This window comes from Microchirus variegatus (assembly GCF_963457635.1).
Source record: "Microchirus variegatus genome assembly, chromosome: 22".
NCBI lineage: Eukaryota > Metazoa > Chordata > Actinopteri > Pleuronectiformes > Soleidae > Microchirus > Microchirus variegatus.
Window position 1 is genome coordinate 18,392,843 of NC_139823.1, and position 20,000 is coordinate 18,412,842.

The window sequence follows — 20,000 nt, forward strand, 5'->3', positions numbered from 1 at the left end:
GTCCTCACTCCTGTCCTCACTGCTTCTGTCCTCACTGCTGTCCTCACTGCTTCTGTCCTCACTGCTGCTGTCCTCACTGTTGCTGTCCTCACTGCTTCTGTCCTCACTCCTGTCCTCACTGCTTCTGTCCTCACTGCCGTCCTCACTGCTGAGATGCCAGAGAGAAAGAGATAATGACTGCAGAGGAGAAAGAGGAGGAAGAGCGAGGAGGAGGAGGAGGTGGAAGAGGAAGACAGATGTAGAAGAGGAGAGGAGTGAGGAGGAAGAGGAGGAGGTGATGTTGTGGCTCTGGACTGTGTTGGTGTTGGACGAGAGCGTGACGAAGATGACGAGGGCACAGAGTTCAACAGTGGCTGGACGTTCAGGGAACGTGTGCGTGTGTGTGTGTGTGTGTGTGTGTGTAGTGATGAGGGTGAAGGAGTGAGGGAGTGAACTTGTGTTCTTGACTCAAACATGAGGAAACAAATCAATCAATAATCTCTATTTAACCACAGGAAACCATTCACCATACACTGTAAATATGACCGTAGACGACCCACAAGTAAGTAAACACAGTCATAATCTGGATTATATTCTCTACCTTGTACCTAAGTAAATCATATTTACATGTGTGAATATGTGTGTTAATAGTCACTAATATTTGACTAAATATGAGCAAAAAAAGCTCAGAATATATCGCGCCTCGTAGTAATGAAGATATATCGGCACAAAGTTGCACAAAAAGTCATTTTATAATGATTTTTCTGTCTCTTCTGTTGTTTGAGTGTAAAATAAGCAGAAGAAGAAGGTTTTTTTTCGCTATAATTGCTCCGTCCTCTCACTTTAGTTGATTTCCAATAGTGCAGAGAGTTTTCCTCTTGACTAAAGTTGTGTGTAAAGAAGAAGAATAAGATACAGACTCAGATTTAATCCCAGCCTTGTGTTTTTTTTATAATCTCCTGACTCCGTCGTCTTCTCCTCTCGCCTGAAAACATCATGTTTTAGAGCAGACGAAACCAGAGCCTGAGGCGTCTCAGCCGGAAACCTCCACACCGATCAGGATCTCACAACATCGCACAACATCCTCGCACAATCTCACACAGTCCCACGTAATCTCACGTGATCTCACGTGATCTTCTGTGAAGTTCCGCGTGACAGATGTGGACAGAGAGTTCCTCTCCTCTCTCCACTCTGACTCTAATCACTGACGTGTACATTAATTACTTCTCAGCACCAGCGTTAATATTCACTCCATTAAGCAGCTCATTTGCATGTTTATTGAGTGGGTGGCTTTTTTGCGTCTTCTCCACCTATGGTTTCATCATCATCGTCTTCCTCTCTCAGGGCTGCAACTGCTGATTATTTTCATTCATTTAGTTATTTAGTCAAGAAACGGCCACAAAAACAGCCTGAAATGTCTTGTTTTTGTCCATAAAGTAAAGATATTTAGAGTTTGTGTTGTTTTAATGGTTTAAAAACAATAAAAACCAAGTTTTCCGCTGTCAATCTGGTTCATTTTGACCCAAAGACTATATTTGAAGTGCTATTATGAGATTTTTGTTGAAGCTGTATTGATTTTTTTGTCATAAAAATGGCAAAAAAAAAACGTAACTTGCAATAATCTGGATCTATATCACCAGCAAATGTCACAAGATGTCATTAAAATAGATTATTGAGGCAAAAATCAGTGCTTTTTAAATACCTTAAAATTGTCTTTCTTCAGAAAATAAGCCCATTTCCTCTCTTTTTATGAGTAATATTATCAGAACCTTTAGCGAAAAATGCCATTAAACACTCTTTTTGCTAGCTTAACGCAAAATAATCAATAATCTGTATCTATTTCACCGCCAAATGTCACAAAATGTGCATTAAAATGTGTTTGTTTTGCACAAGCGCTTGCAAAAAATCAGTCCAAACTGTGCTATTTTAATAAAAATTGTCTATTTTTTAAGAAAATAAGCCAATTTCCTCTCTTTTTATTAGTAATATTATCAGAACCTTTAGCGAAAAATATCATTAAATGCTCTTTTTGCAAGATTAACAGTAAAATAATCATGAATCTGGATCTATTTCACCACCAAATGTCATTAAAATGGGATTATTGAGTGTTTGTGTCGAGGGTTCAGTCCATACTCTTGTTATGTAACATGTTTTAAGTGTTTTTTAATATAAATGCCTTAAAATCATCCATTTATTTTAAAATAAGCCAAGTTATTCAAATTTTCTGAGTAAAATAATCTGGATTTTGGACTGCACTCATACTTTCTCTGATTTTCTCAACACAAACTTATTCACATTGTTGTTTTAATCATGAAAAAAATACACTTTTTGGTCTTTTTATCATCGTTTTCTTCATAAAAGAAGCCCATAATCCCCAATCTGTAGGAAATGATGTGGATTTCAGGCTAAAAGTCAAGCTTTGAGATTAAATTCCATCTTCATGATGAATAATATATAAATATTATGCACATTTTCCCCCTTAAATAAGTGTCTTTCTGGCCTCAGTGTGGTTGTGATTATCGTCTTAAGTTTCCACACGCAGTGGAATTGTTGACTTTTGATTTGTGGCGTCATAAAAAATGGATCAAATTCTCTGCCGGTGCTCGGGGCTCGGGGTCCCGCGGCACGTTAATCCTCCCGCGACGCGTCGTTGTTGAATTCTTTTGACTTTAATGTCTTCGTTTGTTTTCCTTCACCTCCGTCTCCGCGCGTCCAATCCCACTCCGGTCCGTGTTAATCTGCCTCAGCCTCTCTGAGGTATCAGCTGTGAAAACAAGGTCACAGATTAGCATTCATAGCCGAGCGGCTGCCGTCCGATCGTCGTCGGGAGCGAGAGGCAAAGCCCCGGGAACGCCGCGTCGCACTCGGGGTGAAATTAAAAACAAGACCTCCATAAATAAAACAGAGGCGGGTCGTTGACGCTCAGACGGACGGGGGTTAATGTTCGCTCAGGGACCGCGATCGGCTCGGAGCTGCTGCTGGATTTTAAATTTACAGTCAGTCAGGAGTCCTGAGACTTTTTAAACAGTCCACGCACACTGTGTGTGTGTGTGTGTGTGTGTGTGTGTGACCTTTGACCCCGAAACAATCACATCTATGATCGCAAATGTGTTGATATTCACTTTTATTTATGCTTTTTGGGCCATCTTGAATTGGCTCCGCCCACAAACGCAGCACATAATTGTAGCGATGAATTCTGGCGTACGAAGGCCGCGCACTGTAGGAGTCGCGCGTTTGTCGCGATCTGCAGCCTCACCAGTAGGTGTCACCGTTTGTGTTGAGCCGCTAAAGTTCGAAGAGTGGGAAAATCGCAAAAACGACTTTGTGAAAAACGAACGCTCGGCTTCTTTGTCGTCTTTGCGTCTGGACTTTTTGCTCTTTGTTAGCTTTCATTTTATTTCCTTAGTTGTCTCTTCTTCTTCTTCTTCTGTGATTGTATACACTGTAGTGCTACAGTGTCGTACCATTTCTGTGTGAATCAAGCCAAGGCTTTGTTTGGGTCCTGACAGAAAACGTTGTACACTCACAGGCTAAAAGGAGCTGTATCGCCACCTAGTGACTTGGAGTGGATCCGCTAGTGTTTTTTTTTCACCGTTTTGGGAGCTTGGAAAATCGCAAAAAAACCGACTTCGGAAAAACGTCTTTGTTGTCGTCGCCGTCTTCTGGTGCTTGGACTTTTCGCTCTTTGTGAGCTTTTATTTTATTTCTTTAGTCGTCTCTGGTTCTGCGATTGTATACGCTGTAGGGCTACAGCGCCACGCACAGGCCTGGCATAGGTACTACACTTTACAGCAAAGAAAAAGTTAAATTGTTTCCGCGTGGATCGGCCTGGAGCTTTTTGTGGCTCCTGACGGAAAACGTCGTACACTCGCAGGCCCCAAAAAAAGACGCCATATCGCCACCTAGTGACTAGATTTCCTGTGCATACAGGGACGAGGACGGGAGAACAATCGAACACTGTGGAGCAACAGAACAGAAGAGCAGTTTTCTTCTTCTTTTGTTTGAGGGAAGTGTGTGCGACGCCGGTGTAGATCAGCAGGAGTCCTGCAGCTCCTCGGCTTCCTGTGTGCAGACCGGGGAAAGCCTTTGTGGGCCGTGGCACAGGTTTACTGAGACAAAAGAGAGAGAGGGGAGACCTGATACTGGAGTCAGGTAGTGTTTGGGATTAGCCCTCCCTCCTGCAGGCACCGGGAACCATCTGTTTACTCCATTGATCCATTGAACCATTGATCACCGTGGCCAGAACTGTGCATTTAGCTGATTAGCATGGGCCACTTATCCTGTTAGGGAGGGAGAAGATGAAAAAGGAAAGAGAGAGAGAGAGGGGAAAGAGGATTGTTTTTTGGGGGGGTTGGTGGTTATTATCCGCCACTGATGTGGCTTTAAAAGGAAAATTGTTGTTGCGTTTGTGGACTGTCTGTTGTTTGTCAGCGAGTCTTTTTTTTTTCTCTGCAAACCGGCTCCGCCGTGTTTTATTGCATCCCTGAGTCAGAGGAAGTCTCGCTGCTCTCGTCATGCGAGGAAATACATCATGTGAATTCCAGGAAATGCAGCGTTCAGCGAATGAAGCTGTGAGCAAAGGTGGACTTTTGCTCATTCCCCCCCCTGATCGTTGCAGCTTTGTGTAATTTAACTATAAACAACTCCAGTTTTGTTCCTCTTATTTCTTTAGACTGTTATCCACGTTGTTTGGAACTGTTTGAGATGGAAAGCGAGGACAATTATGTACAATCTATAGGTGAGACATGATGATATATAGTTTTATTTTAGCTTTCAACCAACCCCTGTGCACTTACGGTTGTCTGAGATACTTTGCCGTCTATATAAAAACACATTTACTACTTTTTTCACAGTTTTTTGACAAGAAAACCACATTTTGTTTTCCCTGCACCAAACCCCATTGAGAAAATCAGCGATTTTACATCACAGCAAACAGGAGTTCCCAGGAGTTGTTGATCCACTGCTGCCTCCTTCATTGGGTTCAAATGTCTTATTTTGTCAATTCTGTGTTTCATATCCTTCGTTCGGATTAACCTCAGTGGTACAAAGTGACCACACGAGGCAGCAGTATATCCAGCAGCTCCTGTGTCCCCGTGAGCTAAAATCGTTGATTTTCTCTATGGGGTTTGGTGTGAGAGAGTGAAGGTGTTTAAAACTCCAGTTTCCTGATGTGGTAAAGTGTTGAACACATTAAAGGTGCTTTATGTAATAAATCTAAATCAACTGGCCATAAAAATCCTCCTAATATGTCACAGAGACTCAGGAATAATGTTCATATAACAAACTGAACTCACCAACAACAACAGTACAGACAAAATATTTGCATTTAAAAAAATATTTTGCAGACTGCAAATCATGTTTATGTTTTGAAATCATGTTTTGGCGTCATGTGGCGCCACCTACCGCCGTCTACCAATCATTGCAGTCAGTAGAGTCTCAGCTGCCGAGCAACCCAAAAGACCTCGGTATTTTGAATTTGAGTGTAGTAACTGTTTTTGGCCACATTCTTGCATATGGTGCCTTTAAATATGTATTGTTGACGTAACAAAAGGCTCAGCTGATAAAATACAAGCGGTTAAAGCCTTATTTTTCCTCGTGTCCCTGCATGTTTTTTTTGGAGATGCTTTAGCGTAAAATGTCCAGTAAAAGTGACTCTTCCTCCTCCTCCTCCTCCTCTTCCTCCTCCTCCTCCTCCTCCTCCTCCTCCTCACCCCGTCACCCTCACCCTCTCCTCAGGTCCACTCTAGTGTGGAAGGGGTGAGATTAAAAAGCAGGCGTGGAGTCGACTCCTGCTCCCGACTGAATGGATGAGTGCGGCCCACTCTCCCCTCTCATTCCCTCACTCTGGGCGATAGCACTTTTTAATTAAGGTGGAGGAGGGAGGGGGGGGGGGGGGCGAGCGAGCAAGTGAGTGGGGTGGGGGTGGTGGTGGGGGGGAGTCGGGCAAGAGACACTAGGAATGATGGAGGGATTTATCAGTGCCTCTCCTCGCACTCGCAGCTTATCCCAGAGCGTGACGCCATACTCCCCCCCCCCCGATAAGGCTGCTAATAGAAATGAGAGGACACACACACACACACACACACACACACACACACACACACACACACACACACTGTACGTGAGCAAAGACATGCAGACATATGCACTTTTTCCTCCGATAATGAAGATAAAGGCTCTCACAGTGGGCACAGAGACGTCTCTGCTTCATTCACACACACACACACACACATAAGCAGATAATGTATATATATAGTATATCCTCCTATATACAGTATAATCTCCTTTCTGTGTGATCTCATCACGAATTATCAGAATAACACGTCTGAAATTGACAAAAAACGCCAACAAAACCGTCAAAATCTGATTTCATGTTACAGCGGCGTGAGCAGAGTCGCTGTTTCCTCGCACTACTGACACAGACATGGACACAATAACACCTTTTTTTGCGTAAACATCTTTTAGAAAATGTTTTACCCTACAGACGGGCGAGGAACTAGAGCTGAAACAACTATTTTGATCATCGACAATCGGTTTGAAGCTTAGATTAAAACCAGATTTCTGATTGTTTTAGCTTCTTAAACGTGAATGTTTTCCTTTAGAGCTGCAACTAACGATTGTTTTGTAATCGATTAAGCTGTCGATTGTTTTCTCGATGAATCGTTTGGTTCATAAAATGTTAAATAAACGTTTATCAGTGTTTGTCAAAGCTGGAAATGATGTTCTCAAACGTCTTTGTTTTTGTCCACAAACCAAAATTATTCAGTTTGAATGATGTCTTTGTTTATGTGGAGCAAAGAAACTAGGAACATATTCACATTTAAGAAGCTAAAAGGATCAGAAATCTTGTTTTAATCATGAAAAATCAATCTTCAAATTGATTATCAATGATCAAAATAGTTGGCGATTAATTTAGTAATCGATTAATAATCGATTCAGATCTATTTTCCGTGTTTCTTTGCTCCACATAAACAAAGACATCATTCAAACAAAAACAAAGACATTTGAAAACATCGTCGTTTCCAGGTTGATTTTTTTTCATTTTATGGACCGAACGATTCATCGAGAAAATAATCCACGGATTAATCGATTCAACAAGGAACCCATATGTGTTAAAGGGGATTTCCGGTATTTTTCAACCTGGTTTTATAAAAGTGGGCGTGTCCAGCCGCAATTCTGAGTTATATCCGTTTTTTAAAAAATGCTTGTTTTTGCTAATAAATGACTGGGATCGGTGATGCATTCAGCGACTCTCGTAAAATCCGCTCACAGTTCAAACAGCAGAATTATCACGCTATCATCATGCTAATCAGGACAACTGTCTGGATCGATTTAGATTATATGGCCGTGGAATTGTCACAAAAATAAGATAACTTCACGTTTTGGAATATCTGGCAGTTCTTCAGCCGTCTCGGAATATCGGTGCGGAGAAGCTAACGTCGCAAACCCGCGACGCGGCGGCGAATCTCGCCCGCGATTGGACGCTCGTTCCTGAGTTTCTACCGTAATGGTTTTGTAGATGTCACACAACAGTGTAGGAGTTACAGTAATGAGACGTTCACTTCTTCTTCTTCTTCTTCTTCATTGTTGCCTACTGTCTGATTGAGCACTTCCTCTTCCTGCGTGTGTGTGTGTGACACTGCCTCACAGTGGTGGGAGGCGGTACATGTTTCAAATGACATTTATGGACGCGTTTTGTTTTTTTCTGAAGTGTCACATGTGTTTCTGCCGTACAGGAAGCAGAAAACCTATTACACACGGCAGTGTCGCCGTGTGTGTGCGCGCGTGTGTGTGTGTGTGTGCGTGTGTGTAGACAGATGGCCTCCTCCAGCAGAATAGACAGTGTAATTCATGAAGCTCACTGGCAGCTCCTGAGTGCTTTCCCCCCTCCGTGTTATTCCCCCAACACCACACGTTCTTCTTTCTCCCAAAGAAACACACACTCTCACACACTTGCACACTTACACATGTCACACACACACACACACACACACACACACACACACACACACACACACACACGGTATATGCACACCTTTTTTGTCGCACTAATTGCTAAGAATATCCAAGCAATTAGGAGAAAACACACACATCTGTCAGTGTAATTAGAAAGTTTTCGCACAAATCGCTGCTGCGTCACTGTCATTCACTGTGTGTGTGTGCAGTGTGCAGTGTGAACACACACACACACACACACACACACACACACACACACACACACACACACACACACACACACAGTGTGACTGACAGAGGTTTCCCAGTGGGGTCAGTGTGAACAGGGAGCTGCTGGATATCAGACATGTCTTAATGAGGCTCGTCACACTCTTCCTCTCTCTCTCTCTTCGTCTTTCTCCTTCCTCATCACTTTTTCTCGCCTCCCTCCTCTTCCTCTTCCTCCCTCCTTCCTCTCATCCTCCTCTTCCTCTGCTGACAAACCCACCCGTCACACATTAACCCGACCCACCGCCCTCACCCATCAATCTTCTCTCCTCCTCCTCCGTCTTCCTCCTCTTTTATCTCACAACACAACACTGTTATATTATGTGAGTAACTCACTCGTAGGTCAAAGGTCATTGATCTTCAGGTTTTTACACAACGACGTTTTTTTCCTCACGTATTTGTTTTTAAAAAGCAGAGAGGAGCATTTTTCTATTCTATTTTAGACGTATTCATGTTTTTACTCAGGTGTGTTATCTATATATCTATAACTATATATATATCTATATATCTATATCTATCTATATAGATAGATATCTATCTATAAGATATATATCAGATTACCTATAATTTGTGCTGAAAATAAGGATATAAGACACTCTTATCTTCTCATAACAGGTTCTAAGGGTTGAAAATATGTGTGCTAGACAAAAACGATGCTAGAAGTACGTGTTTTTATGATCAGAGCGACGACAACGTGAATCAAATTGAACCTTTTTCACCCCAAAGAAAAATAAATGTACATTAGAACTAACATTTGTGTATCGTAGTACATTTTAATAAGGAACTTTTCTCCACATTGTCTTTAAAACACGTTACGACCTCAGCGACGTTTCCGTTTGCACTCTGTTATTTCCACACTGGTGCTGGTTTATCTCGCCAACATGCAGTCCTAGTGATTTATTGTGAGCTCCACCTCTCCACCGTGGACCCAGAGGTTTAAGATGTTTTATGGCAGATTAATTCTCCGTTCCTCTTCCGTTCTCTCCTCGCTCGTCCTGATATAGTCCTTCCCTTCCTCACTGTCTCTCCTCCTCTTCCTCCTCTTCCTCCTCTTCCTCCTCCTCCTCCTAGGAAGCTGAATGGGCAGCTTGGGGGGGGGGTGAGAAAGAGAGAAAGGAATAAAAAAGTGTTGAGGCTGCAGGAATCTCCCTGAACGGCTTAATCTGCAGAGGCTCTGCACTGATAGCCTCCTGCACACAATGAGTGTGTCTGTCTGCACACACACACACACACACACACACACACACACACACACACACACACACACACACAGATAAAGAGACGTCTGCGTGTGTGTGTGTCAGTCTTCTCCATCCTCTCTATCTTTTTTTAAAATGTTCCAGGTTGCTATTTTTTCCTCCGCAGTGATTGACAGCTCCTCTGTATGTGTGTGTCAGTGTGTGTGTGTGTGTGTGTGTGTGTGTGTGTGTGAGTGTGTGTAAGTGTGTGTCGTCACCTGAACCAGTGTCGTTTTTGCGTAACAGCTTGTACCTGTAATCGTGCACACGTGGCCCACATGGTGTGTGCGGGCATGCGTTTGTGTGTGTGTGTGTGTGTGTGTGTGTGTGTGTGTGTGTGTGTGTGTGTGTGTGTGAGAGTGTGTGAAGGCTCTATCAAATGTCAGAGCGTCTTAAAGTGTGGCGTTTAAAGCACAACGGGCGTCGGAAATGTCAACACTTGAAGGCTCTATTACACACTCTAAGCCTTCACTGCTGTTGTTGTTGTTGTTGTTGTTTTTCTTCATTTTATTGACGCTTTTGCAGAAGTTTAAAAGAAACCGAGCGAGAGTATATCAAGCCTTTTATGTCAGGTTATTGTTGTTATTTAATCCTTGATCGTTAAAGAAAACAAGATGAGCTTTTGTTGTTTAATGTTTCCTCAAAACTTTTGCACTTGTATTTTCATAAAAACAGAATATTTTTACATTTAAAATTGTAGAATCTTGGTTAAAATCCCTGGATCAGATATATTGGAAAAATCAACCTAAATATTACACAAATGTCAATAATACAAATATAAAAATACAACATTTGTTGTATAACAAGATCTGGATCTAGATTTTTTTTAGATTATTAGGATTATTGCTAGTTGTTCCTCAAAAATATGGCAAATGAAGTTAATTGTGGCATTCCTAAATTCCTAAGTTTAAAAAATAATAATCTAAGCTAACTCTCAAATATTCTGGACAGAAACTGAATTAATCTGAGAAGAACAGCTGATGAGTTGCTGTGACTCTTGGATCATAATCGATATTAAAAAATAAAACAAAGCAATTCATGTTTTATCAATGATTTCATTCATAAAAACAGATCTTTGTCACTTCAGAAGCAGCAGCAGCAGCAAACGTTTAGTCACCAGGACGTCATGTGTGTTTGCAGCAGTGCTGACGTTTACCATGTTCCTTGAATGCATCTTTTAGCCGCTCGTTTTCGTGCTGCGGATTCACTTTTTTATGCACTTTTTTGAGCATTTGACTGACTTTAGTCTGAGCTTTACTGAACGAATCTTCACTAGTTTAATAAAACCACGTCACAGCAGAGCACTAAAGTCACTTTATTGTATCTTCTCTTGTGTGACTTGGTCCATATTCGCGCTCAATCTTCTGCTGATGTGAACAAACCCGCTCGTCCCCTCGATGACTTCAATATTACACTTCATTACATCCGGAAATGGTCGTCGTGGTTGTCATGGAGAACACGTCCTCCTCCTCCTCCTCCTCCTCCTCCTCCTCTCTCTGCCTCTCCCATAAAGAATCATAACGCCTGTAAAAGTTATTGCGCGGTTGTGTGTCATAAAAGAGCCATTGTTGTTGTTGCACATGTGAGTTGATGTGTTTGCGGCAGATAACGGGAGGAGCAGCAGCAGGAGGTGCGGGAGCTGTGCGAGCACAGAATGAGGCCTTTGTTAGCGCATTAGCTCCTCATTACAGAAGTGGGGGACAGGCGGGGGGGTCGGGGGTCGGGGGGGGGGGGGGGGGGTGACCCCTGTAGACGCCTGCGCGTGTCACTTCCTGTGCAGTGGGAGTGAGCGATGCCATTGGCAGGCTATTGTTCCTGGGAGAGCGCGATAGCATCGGGGAATGTGTGCTAATGTTTGCAGATGGGTTTGTCGGAGCAACAATTACTCCTGGAGAACGTTCCCAACGGACGAGTACAGGGAGATAAGAGGCTGGGTGTGGAGGAGAGAGAGTGTGTGTGTGTGTGTGTGTGTGTGATCATCTGTTATTGTTTTAGTGTGTGTGTGTGCGCTGCTCCCACTCACATTCACAGAATCCACAATGGACAAGTTTTTCCAATTTCCTCCTCACTGATTCTCCTAAATTGCTTTTCTTTGTTTTACTGTTCATTTGTTGCTCATCACATCTTCATCCGCACACGATGAATGAAGGCCAGGCTCCGCCTCCTCATACCGCTCATCTTCATCATCTTCCTCATTTTCGTCTTTCTACATTTACTGGGGATTTACATTCATTCGTTTGGCCACATAAATATGAATAATATACATTATATGTGTGTGTGTGTCTATATATATGTTAGCTAGGTTCACGCGCGTTAACGCACGGCGCGTTTCCACGACGACTGCCCGGAAAAAGACGTGCGCGACGTCACGTTTACGTGCCGCGACACCGGAGTCCAGGCACCGTTTACCAGTTGGCGCCGTTAGCTGCATTAGCTCCTTTAGCGCCGTTAGCGTTAGCATACAGTGGAACTGGAGCGGTCTGTTTATCAAAGGGATAGTTTGGAATTTTGGACACTTGACCTATTTTTCAACTCAGCTGGTGTGATGGAGACGTCATGAGTGTTTCTAATGCCATGCTAATTTTTACCATTGACTTGCGCTAGCCATAGCACCAGCGAACTCGGCAACTAGAAGAACTGAATGAAATTTCTTGAAAACGTCTCCAGACGTCTCCATCACACCGGCTGAGTTGGAAAATAGGTCTTATGTCCAAAATTCCGAACTATCCCTTTAAAGGAAAAGAGCAGCGCTACAAATAACGTTAGCGTACCTGTGTGCTGCATATGTGCGCCTGTGTTTTTAAAGTTTAGCGTTACTTTAGAGACTCGTTTTAACGATCGGAGAGTCGCGTAAACATGACGTCACGCGAGCGTCTTTTTCCGGACAGTCGTTGTGGAAACGTGTCGTTAGCGTGTAAGCGCGCCCAGCACTAATGTATGTATATATAGATATGTTTATAAACAACAAACGCTGCTTCTTTTCATGTACGCTGTCTGCGTTTGCAGAATGTGATTCAAGTGGCGGCCCGTGGGCCAAATGTGGCCCAAAAGCAACGTCTTAGTGGCCCTTAGTGGATTGCGTTGCGATACAGTTATTTTACTTTTTTGTTTGTACAGTTTTTGTCATTTCCTGCAGATAAATGTCAGGAGCAGCTAAATATCTTGGTGTGTGATTGAATAACCCTGCTGCAGAGCGTTTGCATCATTAATGAGATCATTTCCACCTGTGATTGTCCCACTGTGAACCTGTCAAAATGGCTGCCAGACCCAAAATACTGGAGAATAAAACCTGACTTTAATCTTTATTTAACGTCCTGACGTGTGTCCTCTCTCTCTCTGTTTTTATGCGACAGCCTCAGAGTGCGGCGGCGTCCTGGATGCCAGTGAAGCGGGTTACATCACCTCGCCCGGTTACCCTCTGGAGTACCCGCCGCACCAGAACTGCCACTGGGTCATCACGGCGCCGGAGCCGTCGCAGCGCATCGTCCTCAACTTCAACCCACACTTTGAGATCGAGAGGCTCGACTGCAAGTAAGAGCGGAACCTTTATAATCCTCCACCCTGTTTTGATCATTCCTGCTTCTTGCTGCCGATTTGGGTGGATTGAACCTTTAAAACTTTACATATTTAGACAGAAAGGAGTATTTTTGTGGAATCAACCTTTAAAACTTCCTGACACAAGCCCCTCCCCCTCCCCTGCTTGCCCCTCCCCCTTCCAAACACCTGTTACCAACTGTCCAAAAATGGTGAAAAACGGAAAAAGCGTGTTTTAAAGTTGTCTTATTTCAAAAACGGTCAATGATAGAGTTTAAATGTTTGGTTTGTGAGCGTCAGGAGGCTTTCAGGAACTCCCACATTTAAATTTGTGACAAACGAGCGTGAATTGACCGAGAAATTACAGTTTTAAAATCACCCTCGTCCTCGTTTTTGAGCTGAGTTTTAACATGGGAGTCAATGGGAGGTTGTTTTGTTAATCCTTCAAATTATTATTAATAATCTGTGGATTTGTGGTCATTTTTGAGGAGGTTAATGTGCATAAAAACTCTTTGTGTGGAGGTCAGGTCTTACGAAAACACATAGTTTCTGGACCTGTGTGTCACTCGAGTGCTCTATAGCGCCACCCCCCCCCCCCCCAAGGTGAAAAGGAGGCAAAATTGAGTTCTACTGAATTTCTGGAAACTTGGTGGGAAGATGTTACAGAACAAGACGAACAAAAAAGTCGACCATAACCATGGCCTCAACTCGACAGGAAGTGATTTGCAGCCTACGTAAATGAGCGAACTCGTCCGACGTTAAATTTGTACGAATTATTATTATTTTTCTGTAGCTTTGCGATCATTTTTGCGGGAGTTAACGAGTGAAAGTAAAGTCAGTGAACTGCTGCACTGTGTGGGCTCTTCCATGACTTTCAGTCCGAGTTATTTTGCCAGAATTCGGAGATTAAAGACGGAATTTTGAGGAAAAATTTCTTAATTGGTGGGAAAAAGTGAAAATTCTGCCAAAAAAATGCCAGAATTTGTATATTTAGTCAGAATTTTGAGGAATAAAATTAGCTTTCTGAGATTAGTCAGCATTCTCAGGAAAAAAGGTCAGAACTCCGTGATTACAGTGGAAATCCAGACAAACGAAGTCAGAAATTGATGAATATATGCTAGAATTCTGAGATTAAAGTCATGATTCTATAAAAGAAATGGCAGAATTTGTAGATTCAAGACAGAATTTAGAGGAAAAAATGAGCAAACTCGTCCGACATAAAAAACGCACCAATTTGTACGAATTATTATGATTATTCTGTGGATTTGCGACCATTTTTGTGGGAGTTAACTGCGTGAGCTCGTCCATGACTTTCAGTCCTGGTTATTATTATTATTATTATTATTATTATTCTGCTTGAGCGATGGTTCGTGTTGACATTTTCATTGGTTCTCAGTCATTTCCTGTTGAAACACAGCGATGTTTATTCAGTTTGTGTAAAAACTGTCTCGACCACAAACGTCTTCACATTTTAAACCACAGCAGTCAAACTTTTTAATCTCTCTGTAATAATCCCTGGCCGTTAAGTAGTCGTGTGGTTTCTCCTTCTTTCTGTGAAATAATCACTTCTTCTACACACACACACACACACACACACACACACACACACACACACACACACACACACACACACACACACACACACATACAAGCAGACGGAGACTAAAAAAAACAGTAAAAAACTGTTATTTGTTGCATTTGTCGTTAAAAATACGACGGTGGTGGATTCTGAAGAAAATGTTGGCTCAGTGGTTTTCACTGTTGCCTCACAGCAAGAAGGTGCCGGGTTTGATTCCCATTCCCAGACCTTTCTGTGTGGATTTCTGTGGATTAAGTAAATTTTTTATAACTTTTAGAGATTAGGGCAACGTGATCGTTTTGGGAATAAGATAAAATAAGGAAATTAGTCAGAATTTGGGGGAAAAAATGTCTTTTCCTCAGAATTCTGAGATTAAACTGGAAGTCCAGATTTTCTGAAGAAAATGCCAGAATTTCGATATTTAAGTCAACATTTTTAGGAAAAAATGTCAGAATTCTGAGATTCCAGTGGGAATCCGGACAAAAAAAGTAATTGTCACATTAAAGTGAAGGCTTTAATCTGACTTTAGTGGGAAAAATTGAAAAAAAGTGAAAATTCTGCCAAAAAAATTCCAGAATTTGGATATGTAAGTCAGAATTTTGAGGAATAAAATTAGCTTTCCCAGATTAGAGTCAGCATGCGGAGGAAAACGGGTCAGATTTCTGAGATTACAGTCGAAATACGGACAAAACAAGTCAACATTTGATGAATATGCTAGAATTCTGAGATTATAGTCATGATTCTGCAAAAAAAAAAAAAGGCCAGAATTTTGAGGGGAAAAAAATTAATTCTCAGATTAAAGTGAAAATTTAGAGGGGAAAAAGTCAGAATTTGGTGGAAAAATTTGAGAATTCAGAGATTAAAGACATGCTTCTGCAAGAATTGGCAGAATTTGTACATTTAAATCAGAATTTTGAGGATTAGAGTCGGCATTCTGAGGACAAAAGCTCAGAAATTGTAGGTTAAAGGCAACACAATATGACTAAACTACACCAGAGTGTGAGATTTGAGTCAGCATTCTGAGGAAAAAGTCTGAATTTACAAGCTTGCATGCTTGTGCGGTTACTCATGTGTTCATATGTCCCGCCCACACTCACTGATGTGTGTGTGTGCGAACAGGCCAAAGCGTTCACTTCCTCCAGGCGAGAAAAAGCCGACAAACCCCCGTCCCAATAAAACCTCTCCGTGGAGAAGTGAGAAGACGAGGTGTTTGAGTTTTCTCTTCCTCCGTCTGCAGCGCTCGCCTCAGGCTGAGAGGGAGAGCACAGATTATCAACAGCTCAGCTGCTGTGTGTGTCTGTGTGTGTGTCGGTGTGTGTGTGTGTGTGTGTGTGTGTGTTAGGTCCAGTGTGGCGCTGCTGTTAAAGCGTTATTCGTCGGGAACTCGCTCCAAAAACGATGTAATAATGCAACATGTTGAGCAAAAAAGACATGAAATAATAACATTTGCAGCTCCAGGTGACAACACAAAAACAACACAAAAACAACACAAAAACACCGTTTACCTTCTCGCTCGGTTTCTTGTTCTTCATTCTGTTTCGTTGCGGTTTCACAGATTAACCTCTGAACAAAGAGTCTCTTTTAACTGAGCATATGATTCACATTATTCACGTGTCAGATTAAAGGAAACTGACCATCGCAGTCGTAGCAGCTGTGTCTCCTTCTCTTCTTCACTTCTTCACTTCAAATAACTTCCTGCTCCTTTTATTGTTAATCCCGTGTCTGTGTCTACACTCACACACTCACACACACACACACACACACACAGTCTGGCATTCTGTGACTTTTATATCATCAGATAAGACTTTTCTTCTGCTCGACATCAGTTTAAAGACATGTTTTTAAGGTTTTGAGGGACGAGAACCAGATAGAGTGAAGCTCAGTGACAGCATTTACACAAGAGGATATGAAAATCCTTCTGGAAACGAGATAACATAAGGACATAAGACAGAATTCTGAGGAAAAACAGCCAGAATTCTAGTACATTTTCATCAGGATTATCACTTTAATCAGAGTTATGTGATTTTAAAGTTGGAATTTGATGAAAATATGATATAATTCTGAGATTACAGACATGATTCTGACTAAAGATGCCAGAATTCTGAGATTAAAGTGGAAATCCTGCTGAAAAAAGTCAGAAATTTGATGAAAATATACTAGAATTTTGAGATTTAACTCATTATTATGAAAAAATATGCCGGAATTTTGAGATTAAAGACATGAATCTGACAAAAGATTTCAGAATTCTGGGAATTCTGTTCAGAATGTTGATGAATAAACTCAGTATTCTGAGATTAGTCAAAAATCTGACTAAACTGTGGCAGGATTCCGAGATTAAAGTCAGATTTCAGAGGAAAAAGTCTTAATTTGTTGAAAATATACTAGAATTTTGAGATTTAACTAATTATTATGAAAAAATATGCCAGAATTTTGAGATTAAAGACATGAATCTGACAAAAGATTTCAGAATTCTGGAAATTATGTTCAGAATGTTTGGGATAAAGTCGGTATTCTGAGATTAAAGTGAAAATAATGAGGAAAAAGAGTGAGAATTTTTAACTCAACTAAGACAGAATCAGATTAAAGTCAGAATTTTGAGGCTTTTTTCCCCCAGAATTCTGACTTTAATCTCATATTTCTGTTCTTTGTTTCCAAGTAAATATTCCCACGTGGCCCTAATCCTCTTCCTCACAGATTACACACCGTCGTCCACTGCTCCGACCTTCCTGCGATAACCCCCTGGTTTTAAAGGCCCATTAGAGAAATATGAGATCGCGCCAACATTTATTTATGCATCACCTCTAAAACAAATGTGTTTGTCCTTCTGCGTTTGGTGCTGGAAGCGTTTTTTCCCTCCGGCTTCAGAAAAGGCTGCAGCAGCAGCAGCAGGAGGAAGAGGAGGAAGAGGAGGAGGTTGAAAGGAGCCGGATTGCGGCGAGATATCGTCACGTTACGCTTTTTACCTCGATTGATCCCAACGCTGTAGTCATGTTATGGGTTTCTTCCTTTTCTGGCCTGTGTGATTAGGCACGGCAGAGTGTGAGTGTGTGTGTATTTGTGTGAGGGTGTGTGTGTGTGAGGGTGCAGCGGTGCACGCCTCGCCATCTCGGTCAGGGTCGGAAATCCGCGTGACAGCTGGAATTACTGAGGGAAAAGAGGGCAAAAAACGCGGTGTGGAGTGCCGATCGCGGGGAAACGCGGCTCGGACGCGATAACGCGGACACGTGTTTTCGGCGGACACGCTTCAGGACACGTGCGTGTGTGCGCGCACTTAAAGGGATATTTAGGGTTTTTATGAGACACAAATGTGCTTAATCTCGCTGAAAACAGATTGACAGAGGATTCCCGACGCAGTCTTGAGTCTGTGATGTCTTTTTCCACCTGAAGACGGATGTTTGTAATCCGCTCACTCTCCCACACCAAACCCCATAGAGAAAATCGTCGATTTTACGTCACAGCGCACAGGAGTTCACAGGAGTTGTTGATCCACCGTTGCTTTCGTCACTCGGTTCAAATGTGTTATTTTTGTGAATTCGGCTAAACTCAGATTGACCTCAGTGGCATAAAGTGACCACACGGGGCAGCAGTGGACCAGCAGCTGCTGTGTCAGTCGGAGCTAAAAACAGCAGTTTTCTCAATGGGATTTGGTTGAGTTTGCAAACTTGAGTCTAACACTGAGATAACGCGACATCTTCTTAAGATAGTGCAGATTGAAGTCTGTGATGACTAAAGAATAATGTTTGGCACATTTTTTTTGACTGAAAACCGATGTTTCTAATCCGCTCACTCTCCCGCACCAAACCCCATAGAGAAAATCGGCGATTTTACATCACAGCGCACAGGAGTTCACAGGAGTTGCTGATCCACAGTTGCTTTCATCCCTCGGTTCAAATGTGTTATTTTTGTGAATTCGGCTAAACTCAGATTGACCTCAGTGGCACAAAGTGACCACACGGGGCAGCAGTAGACCAGCAGCTGCTGTGTCAGTCGGAGCTAAAAAACAGCAGTTTTCTCAATGGGATTTGGTTGAGTTTGCAAACTTGAGTCTAACAGTGAGATAACGCGACATATTCTTAAGATAGTGCAGATTGAAGTCTGTGATGACTAAACAATAACGTTTGGCACATTTTCTTTGCCTGAAAACCGATGTTTCTAATCCGCTCACTCTCCCTGCACCAAACCCCATAGAGAAAATCGTCGATTTTACGTCACAGCGCACAGGAGTTCACAGGAGTTGTCGATCCACCGTTGCTTTCGTCACTCGGTTCAAATGTGTTATTTTTGTGAATTCGGCTAAACTCAGATTGACCTCAGTGGCACAAAGTGACCACACGGGGCAGCAGTGGGACCAGTAGCTGCTGTGTCAGTCGGAGCTAAAAACAGCAGTTTTCTCAATGGGGTTTGGTTGAGTTTGCAAACTTGAGTCTAACAGTGAGATAACACGACATCTTCTTAAGATAGTGCAGATTGAAGTCTGTGATGTCTAAAGAATAATGTTTGGCACATTTTTTTTGCCTGAAAACAGATGTTTCTAATCCGCTCACTCTCCCGCACCAAACCCCATAGAGAAAATCGGCGATTTTACGTCACAGCGCACAGGAGTTCACAGGAGTTGTTGATCCACCGTTGCTTTCGTCACTCGGTTCAAATGTGTTATTTTTGTGAATTCGGCTAAACTCAGATTGACCTCAGTGGCACAAAGTGACCACACGGAGCAGCAGCTGCTTTGTCAATCGGAGCTAAAAACAGCAGTTTTCTCAATGGGGTTTGGTTGAGTTTGCAGTGAGATAACGCGACATCATCCTAAGATATCGCACTATCCCTTTAAGCGTGCGTCCTGTCTGTGTGCTGGTGCTCACGAGCCGTCACAACTCCCCTCAGGGCCACTTCAGGGCCTTATAAAAACACAGAGAAGTGCTTGGTCAGCGCAGTGGAGTGTGGACTAATGTCCTCCCGTCCAGCTGCTGATGCGTCCCTCGCCGGGGACGCCGGCTGTCGGAGCGAGTCTGAGGAGGCGCGACCAAAACCACAGCTCCACTGCGGCAATCAAATCGGCAGCAGCAGCTCCACGTCTGAGGTGGCACTTTAATTCAGGGTTTCATTTCAGGGGGAGTCCGGCCGCGTGCCAAATAGCTCTTACCTCCGGGCTGCCAGCCCATTGATGTGAACTAAATGTAATAAAGGCTAGATGAAATATCAGGCCCATATCTCTAATGCAATCTGCCATCACCAGGCCCCAGGATGCTACCTAGTGATATACCAGGAGCTGAGGAGGAGGAGGAGGAGGAGGAGGAGGAGGAGGAGGAGGAGGAGGAGGAGGAGAGAGATGATTCCACCTCCTTCTCTCCCTCTGTCTCTCTATCATTCCGCCTCTCGTTGTCTCTTTTTGCTTCATCCATCTCTTCCCCCTCTTTGTTCTCTCGTCCTCGCCACAGGAGGAAGTGTTT

General features: G+C 42.7%; 1 protein-coding gene across 1 annotated transcript in view; it reads left to right on the forward strand.

Moving 5' to 3' along the window:
- Positions 1–11,301: 11,301 nt before the first annotated feature.
- nrp2a (neuropilin 2a) overlaps positions 11,302–20,000 on the forward strand; it is a gene marked incomplete at its 5' end in the record, with an annotated part of 102,427 nt that continues 93,728 nt past the window's right edge. Inside the window, 2 exons of the mRNA XM_083908729.1 lie at positions 11,302–11,374; positions 12,794–12,971. Coding sequence (XP_083764855.1) covers positions 11,302–11,374; positions 12,794–12,971 — 251 coding nt within the window. The remainder of the gene's footprint in view (positions 11,375–12,793; positions 12,972–20,000) is intronic.